The following is a 17,722-nucleotide window of genomic DNA, read 5'->3' as shown; positions in this document are numbered from 1 at the left end:
AGACCACGGCCTAAGCCAAAACCCAGGAGTCAAATGCTCAACCGACTGTGCCACCAGGTGCCCCTCATATTTATTAGAGTGATATTATGGGATGTCTGATAAGGCTAGTTCCCCATTTTCCTTTTCTTTTTTTTTTTTTTTTAATTTTTTTTTTTTTAAAAGATTTTATTTATTTATTTGAGAGAGAGAGGCAGTGAGAGAGAGCACGAGCGAGGAGAAGGTCAGAGAGCGAAGCAGACTCCCCATGGAGCTGGGAGCCTGATGCGGGACTCGATCCCGGGACTCAAGGATCACGCCCTGAGCCGAAGGCAGTCGTCCAACCAACTGAGCCACCCAGGCGTCCCGCCCATTTTCCTTTTCATTCAACTTTTTACCTAATAGATTTAGTCGCCATTGATCATAATTGCCTTGATTTATTACTTCAGCAGAGGTTATTACCGCTGCCTTTTTTTTTTCCAATTTATTTATTTTCAGAAAAACAGTATTCATTATTTTTTCACCACACCCGGTGCTCCATGCAATCCGTGCCTTCTATAATACCCATCACCTGGTACCCCAACCTACCCCCCCCCCCGTTTTTGTTTTTGTTTTTGTTTTTAAGTAGGCTTTATACCCAGTATGAGGCTTGAACTCATGATCCTGGAATCAAGAGTCACATGTTGTACCAATCAGCCAGACACTCCTGCCTTTGCAGTCGGTACAGCACGTGACCTTAATTCAGGGTCATGAATTCAAACCCCGTGTTGTGTTTGGAACCTACTTTAAAAAAAAGAGCTTAATTTTACCTGAAACTAATGTAACAACCAACTACAGTCAAATGAAAAATAAAGTCGTCTGATTTAATTTTTAAAAAGAACGTGATTTGATCCTTTTTTTTTTTTTTTAAAGATTTTATTTCTTTCGAGGGAGAGAGAGAGAGAGAGAGCTCAAGCAAAGGGGAAGGGCAGAGGGATTGGTAGATGCCCTGCTGAGCCAGGAGCCTGTTCGGGGCTTCTTCCAAGGATCCCGACCTGAGCCAAAGGCAGACATTTAGCCAAGTGAGCCACCCAGGCACCCCTGATTGTGCACATTTAAAAAATATAAATAAATCATGTCCTGTTCCTACAGGACATTTAAGTGTTCTAATAGAATTTTTAGAAAGTTTATATTTATTTTTAAGTAATTTCTGTACCCGATATGGGGCTGGAACTCTTGATTTCAGCTCAGGTCATGACCTCAGGGTTGTGAGATTGAGCCATGTGCTAGGTGTAGACTACTAAAGATTCTCTTTCTGCCCCTCTCTTTATCTCTCTGTCCCTCTTAAAAAAAAAAAAAAAAAAAAAGTTGCATGCTTTTCAGACTGAGCCATCCAGGTGCCCTCCCAGTTCAGTTTTTAAATGTACATCCATAGGGGCGCCTGGGTGGCTCAGTGGGTTGAAGCCTCTGCCTTCGGTTCAGGTCATGGTCCCAGTGTCGGATCAAGCCCCACGTCGGGCTCTCTGCTCGACGGGGAGCCTGCTTCCTCCCCTCTCTTTCTCTGCCTCCCTCTCTGCCTGCTTGTGATCTCCATCTGTCAAATAAATAAATAAAATCTTAAAAAAATAAATAAATAAATGTACATCCATAAAGTAGCAAAGTGAACCTTTTTTTGATTCACTTCAAAGCTGAGTTATTATTGCTTCCTTAGTTTATAGATCTTTAAAAATATATCAGCTTTCTTTTTGCTTCTTTCCCCCAACCCCAAACAGATTGAAGAAGAGATGTTGGCTTTGCAGAATGAACGCACAGAACGAATACGAAGTCTGCTGGAACGTCAAGCCAGAGAAATTGAGGCTTTTGACTCTGAAAGCATGAGACTAGGTTTTAGTAACATGGTCCTTTCCAATCTCTCCCCTGAGGCATTTAGCCACAGCTACCCGGGAGCTTCTGGTTGGTCTCACAATCCTACTGGAGGTCCAGGACCTCACTGGGGTCATCCCATGGGTGGCCCACCACAAGCTTGGGGCCATCCAATGCAAGGTGGACCCCAGCCATGGGGTCACCCTTCAGGGCCAATGCAAGGGGTACCCCGAGGTAGCAGTATGGGAGTCCGCAATAGCCCTCAGGCTCTGAGGCGGACAGCTTCTGGGGGACGGACAGAGCAGGGCATGAGCAGAAGCACGAGTGTCACTTCACAAATATCCAATGGGTCACACATGTCTTATACATAACTTAATAATTGAGAGTGGCAATTCCGCTGGAGCTGTCTGCCAAAAGAAACTGCCTACAGACATCATCACAGCAGCCTCCTCACTTGGGTACTACAGTGTGGGAGCTGAGTGCATATGGTATATTTCATTCATTTTTGTAAAGCATTCTGGTTTGTGTTTACTAATTGGGATGTCATAGTATTTGGCTGCCGGGTTTTGTTTTGTTTTTTAACTTTTGGAAAAAAATTGAAAAGGGGAATTGATGTGTGTATGTAAAAGGATTGGCTAGATTGAGGGTATTTACTGAACATGGAAAAAATAGAATGCAGCATAGTGGCTTGAGTCATCACTTTGGGGCAACTATAGCCTAAGAAATTTGGGAAAAGATGGAAAGCCTGTCTGCATACCCCAGATTCTCATGAGCCACTCACAGCAGGCAGCATATGCTGAAACAAGTGATTATGGAAACACACCTGTATCCCCTCATCAGTGTATTTTCTTTATTAAATTGGTCTGACTTCTCAGCCTCATTTGGAGTAAAAAAAGTGGAAATCCATGAACACTAAAGGGTTGCATTGACTTTTTCAGAGAGTAGAAAACAACTTAGTTCTTTTTCTGAGTGGTGCATAGGTTTGTCAGTTTTTGTTTATCGTTTTGTCCGTTCAATTGTGCCTTCTTTGTGGCATGGTGAGATGGAGGTGTTCAAGAGATCACTGAGTTATGTGGGAATTGTATCAACAAACCTGTGAGCCTTCAAAGGGGAGGAGACCAGAGGGTGAGAGAGGCCCTTGAAAGTTCATGTGGTGGGTATGTTCAGCAGCAGAGTGAGGAGATGAAGCCTATATATTCTAACGTTTTGTTGCTTATACTGTGATATCTCATCCTAGCTAAGCTCTGTAACTCCCAAGACCCCAGACAGTACTTTTACTTTGTATGGAAACAAAGACATGTAGCCAATACAAGTCAAATGCCAGAGGCATTTGAATGATGCCATATTTGCAAACTGCCATCCATTGGAATTCTCATCACACTACAAAGACATAATTTGATTACCCCCCCCTTTGGCTTATGGGATTTCCTGTTTACAAGTAGAATAGCCAATTATTTAAATTTGCAGTTGCCATAGTGAACCAGGAGTCACTGAGCCAATGACTTGACCAGCTGCTGACTAATCCTCATCACCACTGTAGATTTTGCTGCATGTGCAGGTCCTTTTTTTTTTTTTTTTTTTTTCCTGGCTGTTTTTGTTGCTGCAATACTTTACAAACTTCTAGTTCCTTGAGACTTAGTGACCATGTGGCATCATGTTAACATCACACAATAGGAAACACCACTTCCAGAAGTCTCTAGCCTCAGTGCTAAAGTACTACTGAAAAGGAACTAGCAAGTTTGGCAAATTAAAAAAGAAAAAAAAAAAAGGTTAAGTTATAGTGGTCAGGGAATCTCTTAACAAAAGCTAACTTTTTTCCCAGAGAGGGGCATATTTTGTTTTGTTTTGTGTTTTGCAATGAAGGATCAGCCCAGTGCTAAAAGTCAGATGTTACTTGGTATTCCACAGCCAGTGTGGAAACTGAGTTGAAGGTGGGTAAGGAGCTATGAGTATGACTTGAAGGAAAAAAATGTCCTTTCCAGTGCGATCAGCGTTTCTTACGAGTTATTGTCCTGCTCCCTCCCCAGTTGTCTTGAAGAACCCTTGCTGCTAACTCTGGGTCCTACTTTTCATGTGGTCAGAGGGCTCCAAGTTAGAATTCTGCAAGTCCCTCTCAATGGTACTCTTCACCTAGACCTGACTAATGACCAAACAGTAATCTATCACTGTTGAAATCTTGGTTTTGTCAGCCAAATTTAAGTCTTCCCCACGTAAGTCAGCTTAATCTCCATGAATCCCCTCTAGGTGTTTCTGGCATTTCATTTAAAGGTAACTGGAAGAAAAATTAATATTTTAATGTAAATCTTTTTAAAACCAAGATAACAGTAGAATTCACACTCAGTTGTAGGCAGTGTTTCGGGTAGTACTTGATACATTGCCCTTTTGGCCATGTTGAAGATTACCAGTTTTTAAGTGAACATAACATGCACCTGTCCTATCTAATGAAAGGGGCTTTTAATTTTCTCAATATCTTTTTTTGCATTGAAATATACAGTATTTCTAACAAATTGAGAAATGTACCTGTTTGGAGGAAAATGATAGGAGAGGTTTTTAAAAATTAATTAAATGTCCAAAAATGTGATGGAATTTGATACCTTTTAAAAAAACTATTCAGGCTGGCCCATCTGTACTAGAGGGGTGCATTAGGGGAACAAATCAATTTTGTATACATAACTCTCTAAAATCACTACCAGTGATACATGTTAAAGTCTACTTGTGGACTTGAGTTAGTCAAATTCAGTTACTGAGTTCATATATACTTGTAAAATTGTGATTGAATACTGACTCCAAATGTCTATCTAGTAGGGCTTTGTATCTTGATTTGTGTGGCAACCAGTTTTACATGTAGGTCATGACTATACTGGATTATTCCATTAAGTTAATTTTAATTAAAATATTTATAGTTTGCAAAAATAATTCCAATTAATTGGTTTGTGTGTGTTTGTAAGATCTAACTTCTGAGGAATCTCATATATGGTAGGAATCATCAAAGAGCAAAGCTTGTAGCAGAAAAATTGGAAAGGTTTTGAGAGATCCTAGAGAAAGAAGCAGGCACTTTCTGAATCGGTGTACAAATGTCAACATTTGATCAAATTAATACTACCTCCTCCCCAGTGTTGGTGTTCACTTGGTATATATGTATTTAAGAAAATAAAAAGTATGGGAAATTTGTCCAGCATATCAGAAAGTTGCAATGCTATATCTGGTATCCAGAACTTGGCAGTAAAATGTTTCTTGTGTTCACTGTCTCTCCTTTTTTTAAAGTTAGCATTTTAAAAATGCACAACCTCATACTTTGAAATATATTATTGCTAATTGGGTTCCCTTCCTTTTGCACATACTTTCTCTGTTCTTATTAAACTTTGCTCTAACCCCAAATTATAGTATTCGAAAGTATTTTCATTGATACAGATAATGTTAGCTGAAAAATGTGTTAATATAACTTTTATTTAGAGCTGCCATTCTTTTTAGTCATTTCTGTGCCTAGAGATGAATAGTACTGCGTTTGAACCACCCCCACAGGTATAATATGCTTGGTACCCAATGCCAAGGATTTTTTGGTGAATTGAACTTTATAGCATAGTCATGATTTTCAGCTGCCTAGACTTAAGTCAAGACCATTGAGTACACTAAAACTGTCCTTGACACTTCCTCCTATTTTTCCTCACCCTCTATCCAAAAATTGAAAACTCTATGAGTATTTTTTTCAGACCATAAGGCAGACTTTAGTAACTTTCTACTACTTTAAGTACTAAATGTCTGGCATTTTAAACTTTTATAGAATACATTGTGTTGGACACTGGAATAATACTGTTTATTTTCACCTGTGAAAAATATTGTACTTGAAACACCTCCTTTGCATTTCTCCATGTGTGCCATTCACTAGTGGAAATAAATTGTATTATACCATGATCTACTGGCTTTTTAAAACTGTGTTAAATATGCACATTTTGGTATAGCTATTATCATTTGTATGTATATATTGTATATACATATGAGTGTCTGTATGTGTGTGTAGATAGGTGGATGTAACTCATACTGTACATTTCCATCAGGGCACTTAAGGTTCTGTTATTTTGTTTGTTACTTCAGTCCTCAGTTAAGGCAAGAATGCATGTGTTTCTTAAGAATGAGTATGCTGGGTTGATATTTATGAGAAGGTGATCATTAGATGCAATCTTTTCTTTTTTACTCCCTTCTTAGCACTTGTGTGGGTGGTAAGAAAGTTAAGTAAATGTGGAACCATAAGTTACAATCCAGTAAAATATTTCTGGGGAAGGAGCCAGTCAGTGTTTCTGTGAGTTTGTGTTGTGACGCAATAAAAGATAAGTAATGCAGAGAGAAATGAACCGTGGAAGTTCAAAACACTGGTGGTGATTCCTCTGCAAAGATGATGAAAAGAACCAGGAAGTCACAGTCTCCATGTGCGCAATCTAAACGTGATTTTTAGGAGCGATGCCATTGATCCTCTTACTCTTTTTACTCCGCTGATACTAATACTTATAAATTTTGCTAAGGACTGAAACAGCCAAGAAAGGAATTACTGCTAAAGCATCTAAGGTTCTCCTAAACTGTGAGATCAACAGGAAATGGCCACTGGGAGAGAAGGATATGGTATTGGTGTGGGGCTTTCTCCCTTGATCTGCCTCCTCTTGCTTGCTAATAGTAAGTTCTTCGTGCACCTTCCAGCCCTTCTGAGCCACTGCTATTAAGCACAGATTTGGCCCAACACAGCAAGCCTTTCCTGGGAGGTTTATATGGTCCTGCATTCTGTCCCATGCTCACAATGTGAAGTGTTTAGTGTGTATTTGAGTCAGAAAGTAATATATTTAAGGCATATATAAGTGTGAATCTCCTATTAACGGTGGAAGAAGAGGTTCTTGTTTCTTAGAGAACTACCTTCTCTAAGGAACAAAGCCAAAACTCGGGCTGTCATTTTTGAGCTGCTTACCAAAATACAGATCATTATTAAAGAGAAATGAATTCTCTCTGTTTTGTTTTTCCCTTATCTAACGTGATAGTGCCCACAACCAGGTTGTAGCATTGCCTTTGAGAAGGCACTCACTCACTCCTAGTTAAGAACTGGAAATTTCCCATCCTCATGAAGACTGTGCTGTACACTTAGCAGACTTGCCTCTTGTATGCAAGGACTACTGATTGAAGTCTATTTTGCTGTGTGTGTGGTTATGTTGTCTGCACTTTTATGAAATCACCACAATAGGTCTACATTGGAAATGACTATTAATTTGTAAGGAAGTAAGTTTTATTTAAACACTGTCTAGAGCAAGAAAGTGAAGCTGAGAACTCTTCCGTTAATGTACATTTATATTTTCTACTGAATTCTGGTAGCCTCCTTAAAGTCATGTTGACTAATTTTTCCCTCGTTTATATTCAGATTTCCAAAATTTCACTCACACAAGGGAAGAAAACCCATTTGGCTTAATGATAGCTTTCAGATTGTAAGAAAATATAAATTAGTATGCACCTTATCTGCCTGTTGTGGGTTTCTTAAACTTGCACTTCCCTCCCATCCACCCAAAAATAGATACCCTTTAAAGAAAATAAAGGCAGAGAATTAAAACTGGGGAGCCACTTACTATGTCACCATCACTGTTCACTTGTTTCCCAGCAATCCTTTTTGAAGTTTCAGAGATTTTTTTGTGTGTGTATGTATGTGTCTTTCTGATTGCTTCGGGTTTATTTTTTGATTTTAAATATGCGAGAGATTCTTCTTTAATAGAGAAAAAAGTTAATCCTCTCTGAAACAGGATGCCCACTGGGTGTACCAACCTGGACATCTGTAGGTAGTTTGCCATGAAAAAGTGGAGAGAAGATGAGACTTCTGAATGAATGAAAAGGGTGTCTTGATGCCCACGGATTCCCCCCAAAGTACGGGTAATTCAGCCTGCACAGTTTCCTTTTCACTCATAGTTTTTTAGCAATTATGAGTGAAAAATCATGTAATTATCTGTAAATATGTAGCTAACAAATTGACCTAGTTTCTGTATTTTTTTGTTTTTGTACTAAAGTTTATAAGTCTGTGCCAGCTAGAGAGGAGTTGATGTCATTGCCAGTTGTGGTCCTAGCATTTAATCCTGAAACCATCCTAGGGGACATTTTTAGAATTAATGCTTAAATGTTGTTAAACAGGGGAAAATGAAGCTTAATCATTGGTCAGGTTTTACATCTTTTGAAGCAAAGTCATTTTATTTAATATAATGATTACATGTTTTCAATCATGAATGAGGTAGGGAGCCTCCCTCCCCCAGTGGCCATGTTTACAGACGTGTGTTTTGTCTATAAAGTGCAAGAGTTTTAATGTTTATGTAAATTATGCAGGTGATAACATTATGGCTTGGAACTGTTTATTGGGCTCTGTAGCTGAATTTTCAAAGGAAATGAACTATGCTAACTGCTGGCACATTGATCCCGTTTCTGAGGCATTTTTCCTATTTCCAGAATTACATATGTTCCTTTGTCATTATCCCCACTAAACCTTTCTCTGAAATGCCTTGTAGCCTAAGGTGTGAAAGGCTGGTAAACACAGACGAGGGAAATGCATTTTTAAAAATCCGTGAGCCCTCTTTTGTGTGCATTCAGTACTCCTGTGTTTCAGTGGCAACCCTGAGGTCGGTGGAGTTTTAGAAATGAGATACCGCTGTTAACAAAAGTGTGTATTCTTTGCTTTTGCATGGCTTGGCTTAGCTTCAAAGATGTATTAGGGCCACTTGAAAGCATGAAGACCAGTCATGTGGGAACAGGTTTCTCTCAGTGGCACATTTTGCTTCTTCTGAGCCCTCAAATACATTGCCTCAGCATGAACATTATTGTTATTATAAATTGCACATGGTCATGGAGTGAATTATGTGATTTAAAGATGTAATTGCTTAATGTTTTCAGATTCTGGCTGGTCCATGTGACTGTTTGGCACATATCAAACAGGGGTTGGGGGTCCTGAAACCCTTCTAACCCCCTTTTTGTCATAGACAACTGTGTTTAGTTTATTAAGATGTTGGCTGCCCCTGGTGTGTTGCCAGATAGCTCTTTTTTGGTGCCCATTCCAAATGTACTTCCTTGCGTTTCATAATATCAGAGAAACACCACCCCTTCTCCCCAACATTTTATGTGTTACACCTTTTATTCCACATTAAATGGGAATTGTGCCTACTTACAGTGCCCCACCATATATGTGTTCTAAAATAATCCAAGCCAGAGATACAAGGTGGAAAAATTAAAAAAAAAAAAAAAGAAATCCACTTGAGGCCAGTAATTTATCTGACAAGATATATTTTACCACATTATCTTGACACTTGATATATGAGCCTAATAGGAGTTGCAGGTGGTTTCATAGGGCAAAATCCAAGTGGAGAGGATATGTGGGATTATTAGAATACAATTTTGTTCTGATTTTACCTTTCCTTTTATGATCCTTCTCTGCTAGTTTAGAATAGGTTAATTCTCCAAATTTACTTAGTTTTGTTTTTTATCTTTTAGAGATTTTTACAAAAGCAATGGTCTGATGTATATAACATTTTAAAGTAATAGTGCACATAACTTTCCCAGACAATTCCAACCAGATAATTTGTAAATGCTTTAGAGTTTTTTAAATTAACACTTGTGTTGCTAAATCCTATTTATGTAAGTCTGCTAAAATTTTTAACCCATTTAAAACTTAAGACATTTAAATAATGGATGGGTTACTCTGAGCAATCTAGCTTTCAGAACCCCCTTGTTCTAGTATATGAAAAAGATAGCCTAATGCGCATTAATGAGGTTGGAGAGACTTTGAGAAATATGTATAGTGTATATTTTAAAACAGCTTTGCTTGTATTGTGAAGATTTAAAAACAAACTTGAGATTTTTAACGTTAACTATTAACACAGTTTTAACATAAGTTATCCCACTGGGTTTAAGAGCATCTTGAATGTATAATCCTTTTTGTAACCCAGGTTGGTTTCTGCTTTCACCAGTCATCCAAACATATTATTTATGTTTTTAGTTTTATATACTCATTTCCCTTTGTTTTCCTCAACCAGCATGATTTTTTTGCACATGTATTGTAGAAATTTTTAAAAAGAAAAGTTAATACATTGTTTTCTTTGAATTTTCTTCACTTCTCTCTTCCTTTCTACTAACCCCTTACCTTAAAGGCCATATCGCTCCATTTGCATTATTTGTGCAAATGCCAGGGTTGGTTTTTATTTTTATTTTTGCTATTTACCTAAAGAAAAAAAATGCTTCAGTCAATTGCTTTTTTTATTTAAAAAAGAAAAAAGAAAAGAAAAAAAGCTGTAACCTTATCATTTCTGAGTAGACCATTGAGAGATGAATGCACACCTGTACTAGCCCAGGACCAGCTTTGGTGGCTGAAGGGAATATTTCAACTAAGCAAGAAGTTCTTTTCTAAAAGTGGTATGTATTATTCACAATCTCTTTCAGTTATTCCCACAAGTCAGGGGTCCAGATAAAATGAGGGTTATCAGCTAAACTGATACGTTATCATTGAGGTTCATCAATGAATTTGTACATTTCTAGTTCCCTTTGGTGAAGGGAAAAATGACGATTTTGCAAGACCTAGATTTTGTCTTGGTTTCTTGCCTCCTTTTTTGGCAGCCTTCATCTTCTCATCTCCCAAAGCCCTTGAGCCTGTAGGGTTTTTGTGGTACACAAAGGACTTGTGGTCTTTTAAAACTAGGACTGATATTTTGGTGTGAGAGATTATCATGTTGAAAGTGATGTTCTGCCACTTTACCAATGACTAATTTTAAATACACACAGTCCTCTCAATTTTCGGACCAAACAGACGCCCACAGTGGAGGCTTATCAAGGGTTGCAATGGGGAAGAAGCCTCTCCCTCACTGTCAGCGCCAGCTGGTAAAGGTGACTGTACAGATGTGCATTTTCCTTTTGGTAGAAATGGTCCGCAGCACTAACTGGTAAGGCTTATTGTACAGTATATTGTCAGTATTCTTCTGGTTCAACATACCTTATAGTTCATATATAACCTGTATTAATTGTATAGATTGTGCATTTAAAGCTGTTACCAAGTTGTCAGACATAAGAGCGAAAACAAGGTCATATGTAATATTTTGTTTGTAAGTATCCTTTGTATCATAGCAAAGGAAATGTTTAAAAAAATCAACTGTAATAAAGTAATTTTAGTACACAGAGTGTCTGTTCAGCTTTTTTAAGTAATTTTATTTCAATAATAAAGTATATTTCAATTAAGTGACTGTTGGATAGTCTCAGGCACTATACTGGATGTTGGCGTTATTACAGAAGTGTGTAAGGTACGGGTAAGAGTAGAGTCCCTGATGTGAACATGAACCCTCTAGCCTAATTGCCTCAAACTCTGCCCAGAAAATGAAGTGGCCTGTTGTGTTGGGAGGTGTGAGGTGATTCTACTTTAGGTTCTAGTGGTTTGATGCAAGTTCTTCAGTAAGACCAGTGTTCTCGTCTGTAGAACTCCAGCTTCTTCTGCACGCATGGATACGGGAGTGTATGCAGTTCCTGAACCTTGTAAAAACTTCACAAGGTGGTCTCACCTTTTGATGATTTGAAAATCATCATCCTTTCTGCCCCTGTATGGGACAAATACTAATCTAGGCCCATTGCTTAAAACACGGTTAAAGTGACTATTTTTGTAAGAAGGCTGATTTGGGGAGAGGGAGTTTAATGTTTTTTTAATTGGGAAAGTTTTTAAGTGTCATTTTGAAAAAAAGTACTGCCTATTTTATTGAATAGAATATTTTCTGGAAAAGCACTTTTAACTTTTTAACATAGCTTTTTAACTCCTAGTGTGATATTGAGCTATTTTGAGATTAACATGTTATGTAGTGTAATTTGCTTGGGTTAAGCAGCCAGGTGGGAGAGCCAAGATTAGATCCCACATTGCCTATCGCCAGCCTTTCCAACATCCTACCTTCAATTTGCAGCAACTCAAAAAAGGTTTAAGAAACAAGATTTCTTTCTGCTTTGTCCCTACATTTGGACTATCATGGAAGGAAAGTATGGTAAAACTTGTACTTCTAAGCCTGTATCCCCTATTAACAATCCAAAGCAAATGTTTAATTTGTCATTGTCTAAATGCATCAAAGGTACTTGGAGTTAAATTAGGGGTCAAAGCCTATCCTGACTGTAAAATATTTGAATATAAATAAAAGTTTGCCACAGCATTTGGCAGCTTCACAGCCCCAGTGGTGATAAACCCGTGCTATCACTTACATCTCAAAGAAGCAGCTGCAGGACAGTGTTTTCCTCTATGTGTTGTAGAGTGACTTTAATTGCTACTATATCTGCAAATACGTGTTCTTAATAGTAGAGGGAGACAAAGTTGAAGAGGGCGTTGGGACTATGCAATAAACAACTTGCATTTTTAGATCAATATGCATGGCTTCCCCACAGAGGTGAGTACTAGAGCAGCTTGGGAGACAAATTCTTTCCCCTTTTGTTACCATCCTTTACATTATGAAGTCTAAAATGGGCATTATTTACTGTCATGTCAGCCAGTGATGGGATTAGGAGAAGGCAAAGTATGGCATAAACAACACTGGTTTGGGTTCTGGTCTTTAGCCGCATCACTAATAATGGTGAGATTTGAAAGCCATGTCTTCTCTGACCATCATTTCTAAGAACTAGGAAAATGGGTTTTGGCCAGCAGAACAGATGAACCAGTGTGAGCCCTGTTAGCTACAACAAGGTTATTGAGTATGTGTATGTGTACACGTGTTTGAGAAGGGGGTGGGGTGAGTCTGCCCTCAACTGGACAACCAGGACCCAGCTCATGTAGGCCCTTCCCAAATTTGCAGTGGAATGACTGGAACTTCTTGGCCTTATAAGAATTGGAAAATACATTTTGATCTGAAAGCAGATGCCACCTTATCTTTTGAGTTCCAGTTGATAAACTAAGTAGACTTAAAGAATGGGATCTCACCTACTTTTACTATTTCATCATATTCTAACAGATATCCTAAATTAAGGCCTATTGGGACGCCTGGGTGACTCAGTCGGTTAGCGTCCTCTTAATTGCAGCTCGGGTCATGATCTCCGGGTCCTGAGATTGAGCCCCATGTTGGGCTCCCCACTCAGTGGGGAGTCTCTCTCCTTCCTCTATACCCCCTCCACCACCACCCCCACATTCTCCACTCTCTAAAATAATCTTTTTTCTTTTTCTTTTTTTTTTTAATTAGGGTCTGGGGCACTTGGGTGGCTCAGTGGGTTAAAGCATCTGCCTTCGGCACAGGTCATGATCTCGGATCGAACCCCGCATCTGGGCTCTCTGCTCAGCAGGGAGCCTGCTTCTCCCTCTCCCTGCCTGCCTCTCTGCCTACTTGTGATCTCTCTCTCTCTCTGTCAAATAAATAAATAATCCTTTAAAAATTAAGGCCTATTTATAGTCTCAGTCTTTTCATATGAAACAACTTGTAAAATAACTTTCCAAAAGACACACAGGTCACAGATAAAGTAGAAACTGGAACCCACATCTCCAAGCTACTTAAGTACTCTGTATTCAATGCCCAAATTACTAATTGCTCAGTGGAAAATATCTCTATGTGGGTACCACTGATGATCAGGGAATTTTGAGCTTGCTGGGAAATTATTAGCCCAGAACAGGAGGCCTGGTTGTTGATTAAACAGAGCTGCCACTGGTTATCGTGGGGAGACACAAAGCTAGATGTACAGAAGTGAAGCAACGGCCAGTGAATAGAGAATGTACAGGGAGGCTCTGTTCACTCTGCAGGCAGGTAAGCATGTATAGCTCAGTACACAGAGGACTTCAGAAGACAAACAGTGCCTTTGTTTTCTGGAGATTTAAAAAATAATGACATTCCACTGTTGCAGGGAGACTGCGATTCGATTTATTATTCAGAAGCAAACAAGTTGGAGAGAAGTTTTTTTCAACCACACTAGTGGTAAGTACTAGGGTATTACCTCATTACACAAGAAGGCTGGAGGTGGAGGGGCTAGAGACATTTATTTTTGATAGTGCCTTTTAAGAGTTTTCCTTCAAACTCTTAGTTCTTCCTGGACATTTTAAAACATCCTCTGATCACTTTAGCAAGGTTGTTTTCATTAAAATCTTTTTTTTTTAAGATTTTATTTATTTGACAGAGAGAGAGATCACAAGTAGGCAGAGAGGCAGGCAGAGAGAGAGGAGGAAAGCAGGCTCCCCGCCGGGCAGAGAGCCCCATGTGGGGCTCGATCCCTGGACCCTGGGACCATGACCGGAGCTGAAGCCAGGGGCTTTAACCCACTGAGCCACCCAGGTGCCCCAATTTTCATTAAAATCTTATGTCATTTCCCAACTCCCAGAATCTGGATCAGGTCTGTGATCTTGATCCTCAAGCCAACCAAAAGTCTTTATAATAGACCAAGCTCATCTGCATTATTTTGGTTCACCCCAAATGAGAAGAGAACTTCTACCTAATCTAGGCCAACCTTGGGGTGCCTGGCTGGCTCAGTCAGGAGAGTATGTGACTCTTGGCATAGAGCTTACTTGAAAAAACAAAAGAAAAGAAAACTCATTTAGGACACCCTTATTTCCTGGCATACGTCCACACCGTGATGTGTGCCAAACAGCGGTTAAGCAGTTAAGCTTGCGTGTCCTATCAGTGACGTGGGAATTTCTGCTTCCTGAGGTCTTCACTCCGTCTCCAGGCACTCTCTGTGTATAACTTCTCAATCTCGTCTCTGCCAGTGATGAGAACTAGGGAAGATTTCTGATGCCATCCTTCGTGGGTTGTGAAAGAATCACAAATACTCATTGGCATTGTTACCAAATTCTACCCAAGTGGCCAATTGTATCTGCTTATTTAAGCAGGGAGAGGAATTCATGCTAAACTTCATTTCTAAAGGAAGATACCTGGGCATTACCAGGGATGGCTGGCTGACAGAAGATCTGCGGTCTGGCTGGAAGATAAGTAGAGAGGAGCTTCTGACTCTGGGGTAATTTTGAGGTTAACTATAAAGCCAAACTGATACTTCCTGTGTCAAGGCCTTTTTTTTTTTTTTTTTTTTTTTAATAACTACTCAAGTCGTAGGAAGGATACCTTCACTCAAAACAGAGATGGTATCTCCTCAAAGTGAGGATTTGGGGCTTCGTTCTGCATACTGTCGTCTCTGGCCAAGCCACCCTAGAAACCGATGTATAAAGAACATAAAATACTAACCCTCTTAGGAGAATGAAGTTATAGCAAGCACAGTGTTAGGTCTTAGAGATCAGAAGCCTTCAGAGGCAGTCCTTGCTTCCTGCATTCTGATCCAGTGGGGGAGACAGAGGACTCCATCATAAGTCCTCCAAGCCATTGTGTTTTGGGGGCTGCTGCTGCTTTTATCTCTTAAGACTTGAAGGTGGGGGGTGCCTGGGTGGCTCAGTGAGTTAAAGCCTCTGCCTTCGGCTCGGGTTGTGATCCCAGGGTCCTGGGATTGAGCCCCACATCGGGCTCTCTGCTCAGCGGGGAGCCTGCTTCCCCCTCTCTCTCTGCCTGCCTCTCTGACTACTTGTGATCTCTGCCTGTCAAATAAATAAATAAAATCTTAAAAAAAAAAAAGACTTGAAGGTGGTTTGGGGCGCCTGGGTGGCTCAGTGGGTTAAAGCCTCTGCCTTCGGCTCAGGTCCTGGGATCGAGCCCCGCATCCAGCTCTCTGCTCGGCAGGGAGCCTGCTTTCCCCCCCCCCCCGTCTGCCTCTCTGCCTACTTGTGATCTCTGTCTGTCAAATAAATGAATAAAATCTTAAAAAAAAAAAAAAAAGACTTGAAGGTGGTTAGGAATACTGAAGAGACTTAAAGGAAGGCAAGCAAGTGAATGAGGCCTGTGAGGATCTCTTAGGGCTCTTAAGAGACCTGGAAAACCAACTCAGTGGTACTTCTTTGGGTGGTCTTAGTTTTATTTTGTTGTTTCTTGCTTCCTCAAACGCATAACTTGGGATTTTGTTCAAAGGTCACATATTGTCTCAGGATAGTGTGCCTGGGGTTCTTCCCACTGGTTTTGTCTGATCAGCTGTGAATACGGGCGATTCCTTCAGTTAGACTTAGGGTCACCCAAAGCTACTTGAACAGGAACTGCACATTCTTGGCAAATTTTGCTGAAAAAGTAATACTGGAAAGATGAGAAAGAAGTGGCTTCCTGAGACAGGTTATAAGCACAGGGGGCACAGGGGACACAGAGGAGAAATACCTTAGGGTCTAGGTACTAGGGCTGTGGGTCCAAGGCAATGAATGAAGCTGGGGCTGTCACTGAAAGAAAAATGTTACGTGTATATAACCACGCCCCACCCCTGCAGGCTTGCTTTCTTATAAAAAAGGATAAGAAAACCAACCACAATTTCTCCAAAAGCTATTACCTTAAAAAACCAGAGTCCCATGGTATCTGGCCTAGAGGAACAATCCAGAGCTCAGCCCTTGGGGCCCCATAAGCCCCAACAGGTTAAAACCTACTGGGTTGCTCTCTATTTTGCAGTCAGTTCTGAATGATCCTGGGGTCCTGCATGGGGGGCGGGGCAGCTGCAGCACCCTAATTAACTGAAATCCTTACTGTACCAAATGCTGGGGAGGGAGGTGGTGGCCAGATATGTAAGGAATTCTTCCTCAGCAAGCCCCCTCCAGGGGCTGTAACCGAGCAGCAGAATGGCTTTAGATTTCAGTTCCTCGTTACTTCTGCTCAGAAAGGGTGAAAGACTATCAGATGGGGAACGTGGAGGAGGGGAGCAAGAAATGAAGGAGGGAAGTGATTTTTTTCATGGCAGGATAATGTGCCTCAGATATAATTGAGTGTCCTCTGCATCTCAGGTGAGATTTTAGGATAGTTCAGAGTTTCTTCCAATTTGATCTAGAACACAGCCGGACTAAGATGATCCAAATCTGAAATTATGGTCCCTGGAATTCCTCATACTGAGCCATAGGACGTGGCTTTTGATAAACCTCTCTCCTCTTTAAAACTGGTTTGCTGTCTTGAGGCCAGCAGGGGGCTTCCTGTCAAAACAGGTGTCTTCTTTCTTGATAACAAATTAAAATAAAACTTCGGGGCAAAGTTCATAGCCACACATACAACTAGATGTCCTATGATATTGTTAATGGCCTAATTTAAACCAGGATGTGGGGATCAATCTGTAGCATGTTTTGCTTTACTCTGATCTTCAGGATTATTCCTCATAAAACCAAACACCATAAAACCCACCAGTGAGTGGCCAGTTCCAGGAAGAAGCTTTTTCTACATCGACACGGATGGCCTTTCGAATAAATGGAGCAGAAAAAGCGTGGTAATGTGAAATATTCGTAAATCACTGAGTAAGCGCTAGCCAACCTCTTGGAACTTTTGTTTTCTCTGGTCCCAGATGTCTCTCCAGGCCCTGGAAGGGAAGAGGCTGGTAGTAGTGTCAGAGAAGAAGGCAACGAACCAGAAAACACCACAGATAGCAGGTTCATACTCTTCACCACCTAGAAGAAGCCCGCATCGCAGGAGAAAAACACCTTTGGCTGGGACTTTCTGGAGTAATCCCCAGGAATGGTCCTGGAGGAGCAGCCAGTGTGCCTGAGAGGCTGACAGGCCCTGTGTTCGAGGACTCCCTCTTCCTAAAATCATCCTGAAGATCTCCCTAGGCTTGAAGTCCTAGCCTGAAGGCCCAGATCAGCCCAGCAGAGACCTGCAGGACTCGTCTGAAAGACGGGACCTCAGCCTTCCAGACGACAGACACATGCTCTCTGTACCTTGTCGTCCTCACCAGCCCAGTCTCAGCCCAGCGCTCGCTGCCCCGGCCGCCTTTCCCACACTCACGCAAGACTGACGCAGCCCTACGGCTCTGAAGTCAGCAGAGAGCCACAGCCACAGAACCAAAGGAGGGAAGTGGGACTGAGACACAAACATCCTGTCCTCACGACACTGAGTGGCTCCGGCTCAAGAATCAG

At 40.7% G+C, this 17,722-nt stretch overlaps 1 protein-coding gene across 1 annotated transcript in view; it reads left to right on the top strand.

Moving 5' to 3' along the window:
• The window catches only part of TAOK1 (TAO kinase 1), a 166,706-nt gene extending 155,722 nt beyond the window's left edge, over positions 1 to 10,984 (top strand). Inside the window, exon 20 of the mRNA XM_044248254.1 lies at positions 1,728 to 10,984. Within this exon, the coding sequence (XP_044104189.1) occupies positions 1,728 to 2,189 (462 nt within the window). The 3' untranslated portion in view covers positions 2,190 to 10,984. The remainder of the gene's footprint in view (positions 1 to 1,727) is intronic.
• Positions 10,985 to 17,722: the final 6,738 nt, after the last annotated feature.

Source organism: Neovison vison, chromosome 5 (genome assembly GCF_020171115.1).
Source record: "Neovison vison isolate M4711 chromosome 5, ASM_NN_V1, whole genome shotgun sequence".
NCBI lineage: Eukaryota > Metazoa > Chordata > Mammalia > Carnivora > Mustelidae > Neogale > Neogale vison.
The sequence above is the reverse complement of the archived record's forward strand: the minus strand, read 5'-3'. Positions and strand labels throughout refer to the sequence as shown.